This window comes from Chanodichthys erythropterus, chromosome 21, assembly GCF_024489055.1.
Source record: "Chanodichthys erythropterus isolate Z2021 chromosome 21, ASM2448905v1, whole genome shotgun sequence".
NCBI classification, from domain to species: Eukaryota; Metazoa; Chordata; class Actinopteri; order Cypriniformes; family Xenocyprididae; genus Chanodichthys; species Chanodichthys erythropterus.
In genome coordinates this window covers 26,296,511-26,303,860 of record NC_090241.1, presented here as the reverse complement: position 1 = coordinate 26,303,860, position 7,350 = coordinate 26,296,511, and the positions used below count along the sequence as shown (strand labels likewise).

The window sequence follows — 7,350 nt, the reverse complement described above, 5'->3', positions numbered from 1 at the left end:
TTAGGGTGCGTTCACACTTGTCATGTTTGATTCGATTAAAACGAACCCTGGTGCGATTGCGGCCAGGTGTGAACGCTGCCATCCGAACCCTGGTGCGCACCAAACAAGCGGACCGAGACCGCTGCAAAGATGGGTCTCGGTCCGCTTCCAAACGAACTCTGGTGCGGTTCGAATGATATATGAACGCAACACGGACCAAAGACATGTAAACGAACAGGAAGACGAGACCCTAAAATGGACAGAATCCTACGCATGTCGGTTTTTCTTGTCATAGTCGCGAGTTTGCCCATGACAGGCATCAGACGCGCGTCTCCACGCAGCAGATCGTGTGTGACGGAGGGATTCCCGCCGCTGTTTTGATTACTTTACACATTTTATAAGCTCTTCGCGAGTTCCCAGCTGGCCAAAATACCATCACATGAAGGCTACGCACACACAAGTGCATTAATTTACCTCAGCACACGGAATTGTTTTGGATGTTCGGTAAATTCCGTCTCAAAATAGGCAATACGTAGCTAATCAAATCCGACCAATCACGTTTGTGAATGTATCCCTATGCCTTAAGGTTCGGTATCTTTTGGTTCGGTGATAAAATTGCCAATCTGAACGCTAATTGGACCAGGACTAAATGTTTTTTTTTTCTTCTTTGGTCCGGACCAACTGAACCAAACGAACCGAACCACAAGTGTGAACGCATCCTTAATTAAACTCAAAATGATGTTCTCATTTAATAAGTTCTGTCAATATGCTTTAATGTTTGACTATATTACATTTATTTGTGGCTAAGACGGTTACTGATCGTTTTGACATATGTTAGATATAAATTGTCAAGAATTGCCTATACTTACATGTTTAGCTGCCTCTGCCATTTTCTGAGTTTTAAGCAAATTGTGATGCTGTTTGTGCTGTGAAAAGCTGAAGCTATTGCTCGGCAGATTTATAAAGTCTTCATTCTGCCACGCCTGTGAGGGCAGGACTTATTTTTAAAGACAAGAAATGAGATATCATGGCTAATAATGTTGTTTTGTTGTAAATATTATAAATTACTGGAGTGAGGGCGGGACAACCTGTCACTCACATGATATCAGCAATAAGAAACCACAAAGATCAATTCACATGGAGGATAAAAAATGTAGGCTATTAATGTATAATTTACTAAACAATTATCAATGAATGGACAAAATCCTTTTAAAATGCTTTTATTTGACTTGTTCTGCTGACAGAATCCATGAATATCTTTTAGAAGAACTGCGTACTTCTTCACTAAAGCAAAGAGAGAAAAAAAAAATAGCCTAATAATTAAAATCTGTAATGTTTCAAAGCAGTTTCATGTATAGATGGAATACTTTGACAAAAGGAAAGGGAATATGAACAGTGGAACACAGTACACAAGCACAGCATTCAACAGCAACATCTAGTGGCAAAACTCTGCATCTAATGCATAAATGTAAAAAAGACAATGTAACAGAATAATTTAATGTTGAGTTGCAAACAGGGTTTAGTAATGAAGATTTCACCACACACCTATTGGTCCTTTGGTCTGTTGCCAATAGTTCCATACATTTCCTCAGCATCATATTTTCTCTGCAGAATACCATATGTTGAATTGTGATCATCCTAAAGAGACAGTTTATGAAAGATCCTTAACGTATTCATTTGTTATTGTGTATTGGATTATTGACAATTAAACGTTTCATTTCTTTAAGCACTTGTTCTTTCTTTCCTACTAATAAAAAGAATGAACACAGGCCCAAGGTTTTTTTGGAAACTTACCAAATTATTTTCCACATTTATCTTGCCAGTCTCCATTCTTGCTTTTTTGTGAGCTTTAGAAACAGTAATTACCAGAATTAAAACATGCTCACTGAAATGTATTTGTGTTGTATGTGCATGTTAATGTGTGTGTGCTGACCTCTGTGAATGTAGTAAATGACAGCTGCTCCTCCTATCACTAGAAACGGCACAGAGATCAACACACTGAGACTCGTCTTAGATAATGGTGTACTTTCAATTCTCTCTAATGAATGAACAGAGAGAAAATGGTTTTTGCACAATATTACTCAACACTAATCTTTTTTCGGAAGGTTTACTTGTGTACAATGACTAATAGTGTTTTGTTTTACGTTCAAAATAATATATTCATTTAAAATGGTAACAGAGACTGATTGCTTACTTTTAACGAAGACGTCGATGAATCTGGAGGTTGTTTCTAACAAACAGACGTATGATCCCTGGTCATCCTCAGTCAGGTCTGACAGAAGCAGAGAGACGTTTCCTGGCGAAGTCTGATTTAACAGTGTAATTCTGTTTCTGTACAGCTCAAACACACTGAATATATCTATGTAAATGCCATCTTTTGAAGCCCTTCTGCTTTTGGTTTCCCAGGAGAAGCTCTTGGGCTTGTCCTGTGTGTTGGTACAAGTGCAGGGCAGCAGCACAGACTCTCCTGAGAAAGCTGTTATCTTTGTCACACCACTGTCTGATGGAGTACAGGCTGAGGGAAACACATCTGTTTTAAAAATTGTCGAATTTATATATAAATGAACTAACTACACATTAATTAAGTAGTCTTACCTGTTATGAGGTAGTGCAGAAATGACAGGATGTTTAAAAATATCCACATTTTTATATATGCCATGTTTATTCTGTGATGGTCATGTATCTCTTCAGATGCAGATTTCACAAGTCACATCCTGTCAGCTCTTTTTTTATTTATTTTATCAGTTCAGTTGAGGAACTCTTACGCAATTATCAGTTACTGAAGCGTGCAAAGAGTCACGGAAACACACAGACACAAATTAAGTTCTTTAATGTTATATGTAATAATTATAGGCCTACTGTTTGTCTTTCAGCTGTTTTGTACAACACTGTTAGGTTGTTTTTATTAAAATACGTTAAAATACGTTAAAGTAATATATTGTTAAAGGTTTAGTTCACCCAAAATGAAAATTCTGTCATTAATTACTCACCCTCATGTCGTTTCACACCTGTAAGACCTTCGTTCATCTTCGGAACACAAATTAAGACATTTTTGATGAAATCCAAGAGGTAACCTATATGACTCGTCCACAGACAGCAATATAATCAACACTTTCAAGGTCCAGAAAGGTCCTAAAAACATTTTTGTTTTTCTTTTCCTTAATTTTGAAGGGAAGAGAATACTTTTTGTGCGCAAAAAACAACGTATGAGAATGACACATAAGAGAAGATATTGTTAAATAAAATTATTTTTGTTTTGCGCACAAAAAGTATTCTCGTTGCTTCATAAAATTAAGGTTGAAATACTGCAGTTACGTCGACAGTTTTAATGATGTCTTTAGAAGCTTATATTGCTGTCTATGGACGAGTCATAGGCTATACCTCTCGGATTTCATCAAAAATATCTTAATTTGTGTTCTGAAGATGAACAAAGGTCTTATGGGTGTGAAACGACATGAGGGTGAGTAATTAATGACAGAATTTTCATTTTTTGGGTGAACTAACCCTTTAAAATTATAAAATAGTTTTTAAAATGAATGTTAATGACAAAAATATACATATTCATTTATTTGTCGAATAGCCGTTTAGTAAGCAGGATAATGTAAACAGTCGATAATTAATCGAAATAGCCTAAACACATATGCGATCTGAAATATACTTATGTAATGTATTGGGTAAATAATTTTGGGTTAAATAATTGTGAAGATGAATATACTGTCACAATCACATGGACTTTCAGTTTGTTTGTTTGCATTGTCACGTGTTCCTTTGTTCTGTTTCCCGCCACATTCAGTCACCATGGACACTCATTGGGCCACGCCCCCTTGTTAACCTGTTTAGCTTGTTTGTGTTAGTGTATTTAAGTTCCTGTCTGTGGTCAGTTGTGGGTCAGGTCTCGTTTGTATTTGGATGTGTTTAGTGTATGCTCTACTCTGGATTCTGTGTTTCTCCCTGTGGATAATCTAGTAAAGACTTATTATTTTACTCTTCCTCGTCGTGTGTTTGATATACCAGCATCCGTAACATATACAGGAATATAAATTCAGTTAGAGTGAAGTGAATAATGACATTATTCTGGGGTGGATCAGAGCAGAAAATCAATGTGATAATGGATTTTCAATTGTACATGTAGAGTACATGCTCAAGCTGTGGTTGAAATACAATTGACTCAATGACTAGAACTTAATAATTACACATTCATTTCTTATCGATACTATTTTCAGTTGCAAAATTCAAAACATGACCAAATTTCAGGTTTTATGTATCACTTAATTTAGTAACTAAATGAGATGTAATGCTGTTCAAGAAAACATTTACACACCAAAAAAAATACACACGTACAACTGTTAACAGGCTCATCTCATTCATAAAATCTAAAATTTATTGGAGTGAAAGACATTCTCTTTGAGCACATCCCAGCATTAAGATAACATGTACAATCAAGTCAACGACAACGTTTTCGTAAACGAGAAAGCCATGGAGGGGAGAAAAAAGATTATGTAGTAGCTTAATGTCAAGCTGGGAAAATTCTTCATTCCTCAACATTCCAAATATGAGTCGACATTCTGAATTAAATATTGACATTCTCCTGCTATCATCTGAAGGCAGTTTAAAAAGGTGAAAATCAGATTACAACTTACAGACAACTAGTCGTGTAAGAAAAGTACAGCTGTAACCCATTCATATTAACAGCCAGTGTCTTACTGTATCTGCTCAACTAATTTTATTAAAATACATTTATATAAAAAAGAAAAATTCTTTACTTAAAATAATTGTATCACACTGTTATACTCTATATAATAATTCCATTCAAAATATAAAATCATATCAGTATATATCTACACAAAGTGCAACTGTAAATAAAGTGTTATTTCAATGAGGCTAAAAACACAAACATTTTTTTTCACCTCTTTCAGTGCAGAAACTACTGTGGGAGTTTTAAAAGAGTGGGGAGGTAGTCTAAAGGAGATGGCTTATAACTGGGACTTGTGACCAGAAAGGGTCTTCAAATGAAAGCCTGAACAGTCCAGTTTACCCTCAACCCTTGTGCCTCAAAAGACCAGTAAGCTAAAGCCATTTGGATGGTGCATCTAATGGAACTTCCAACCAGTCTGTTCTTACTAGGGGAGGGGTGACTTTGAAACGGTGATAAAAACACTTACATCAGAGTTCATCCTTATCCATCAGTGTCCCTGGTGACCTAACCACATAGAAGCCTTTTATTGCTCAATATTAACACGTTTCAATACAACACACTCAATAAAAATAGACATGTCCGTCTACTGGATAAGGACTAATTTGGTTCATGGCCATGTTGGCTAATGTAACTGATGGCTATTTATACTGGCACAAAAATATATCAAACTGAGGTTATTATTCTGACCGGCCATTTGGCTTAAACACACATAGTTATTGTGGATGTTTTGACGATGAACAAAGCACACATATACAGTAATATCTACAGCTAGTATATACTTAAAATGAGAACATTCAAACAATTATTATTATAAAATGAGAATCGGACAATTACCAAAAAAATACATGTACACTACAGCACAGCACAGAGACGACTATGTCTGCTAAAACCCCGCTAAAACTTAAAAAGAACCTGGATTTGGTAGGAGAATATGTTGCACATATTCACATACACACACTGACACACCAATATATCTCACACAGCTATACATAAACACACATGTGTGTGAACGCATGTGTGTGAGAAACAGTGGGAAGGAGTGAACAAATATCTGTGCGTTTTTAGCACATGGCTGCTTCTCTAAGTCAGCTGAATTTCAAACAACCGACGCCAAGAATGTAATTTCTTCTTTCTGTGGGGTTTCTTCAAGGAACCTCCTGTGTGGAGAGAAAAACACCAAACAAAACTTTTTAGTAGTTTGTTATCTAATAATCATCTAGCTACCAGCATTAAAGAGGTCATATTATACTTTTACAAAGTCTTGATTTTGTTTTTTGGGTCTATTACGCTGAAATGTTACAAAAATACCTTATTTTTCACATATTTCACATTGTTGCAGCACCTCTCTTCCCAGGCTGTCAGTAACACTCTGTTTAGTTCCTGTCTCTATGAAGCCCGCCTTCCGAATAGCACAATGTGCACTGATTGGTTGATTGGACCAGTGTGTTGTGATTGGTCAACCGTTTAAAGCATGTTTTAGAAATGTCACACCTCTTACCATAACCACGTTTGATCCAGGGTGGAAAAATCAAAGTCCCTTTAAGACAAGTCATTTTACTTGGCGGCCATCTTTGAAACGCCTCTCGGGCATCCTGGGCATCATGCAATCTCTTTGAATGAGGAAACATCAAATTCTCCAAAACTGTTCGACAACCTTACGATTAAATTTCATATTTGAAATCACCAATGAAATCTAACAACAGCCGGCTCAATAATTTAGTTTCTAAACGCTCGAATCATGACAAAAAAAAATGTATTTTTCAGGCTGGATCAAGCTAATACGCATGCGCAGACCTAAATGCGCATGCGCAGACCTAAATGCGCATCTCTTCGGAGGTGCTCATCTGACTGTTTCTATAGAAACCAGTGAGTCTAACGGCCGCTGAAGTGATGCAATGACTTTACCAGTCGGCGATTGGCTCTTATTTAGAAGGCGGAACTTATTATGCCATATTGCGCGTTACACTTCACCATTCAAAACAATACGAGTGACACGTCTTGTGTTATTCTATAGTCTTTGGAAAAAACGACATCTCTTGGATATGGCGACAACACACTACTAAGGTAACTCAACCAGGCCTTGCCCCTTTTTTGCATATTCCTTGGTTGGGAATTATTTAAATGAGGAATATGGTGACATGTACATTGCCGGAAGAAAACTCAAGACTACAATCTAGGTGTTTCAGTGAGTCTAAAAACAGTGCTCACTGATACGGAGTGCTTTGTAACTTTGGAGACCTTACATTACATTAAATTACGCACCAAAGAAAGTTAAACATGTAAAAAAGCATAATAGGTCCTCTTTAACAAAGAAAAGTATTAGACACAAGGGTGAGAAAGGAAATTCAGGGAGCTGGATCAAAACAAACACTTTAAAGGATGGAAAGAGAGAGTCCTTGCCTTTTTATGTGTACTTGAGCGCTGTGTGTCCTTGTGATTGGAATTGAGGGATTTCCAGACAGTGGTTTTAGACATTTCATCAGATATGTTAATATCAGAGGGATCGGTCCTGGACAACAGGTGGACACAGTCGAGGAGAGGAGGGGTAAGGGCAGGAGAAGGGGACAAACGGAAAGGTGAGTGTTAGTAAGTACACATAAACAGATACACAGTGGTCATTATGGTGTCTAAGCTTATTTTGAACGAGTCTGACTGTTGGACGGGGCCCCAGGGTT

The 7,350-nt window shown here is 37.0% G+C and overlaps 1 protein-coding gene across 3 annotated transcripts; it reads right to left on the bottom strand.

Moving 5' to 3' along the window:
- Positions 1-1,183: 1,183 nt before the first annotated feature.
- LOC137011584 (cell surface A33 antigen-like) lies at positions 1,184-2,709 on the bottom strand. Of its 3 annotated transcripts, none has more exons than XM_067374532.1 (6): positions 2,575-2,709; positions 2,174-2,494; positions 1,913-2,017; positions 1,774-1,826; positions 1,525-1,617; positions 1,184-1,263 (listed from the first exon to the last, which is right to left on the bottom strand). In XM_067374532.1, the coding sequence occupies exons 1-5, from the start codon at positions 2,636-2,638 to the stop codon at positions 1,525-1,527; spliced, it is 636 nt and encodes a 211-aa protein (XP_067230633.1). In that variant the 5' UTR covers positions 2,639-2,709; the 3' UTR covers positions 1,184-1,263. The 3 variants fall into 3 exon arrangements, with proteins under 3 accessions (XP_067230633.1, XP_067230634.1, XP_067230635.1); XM_067374533.1 differs by having other exon boundaries at positions 1,913-1,951; XM_067374534.1 differs by lacking the exon at positions 1,913-2,017.
- Positions 2,710-7,350: the final 4,641 nt, after the last annotated feature.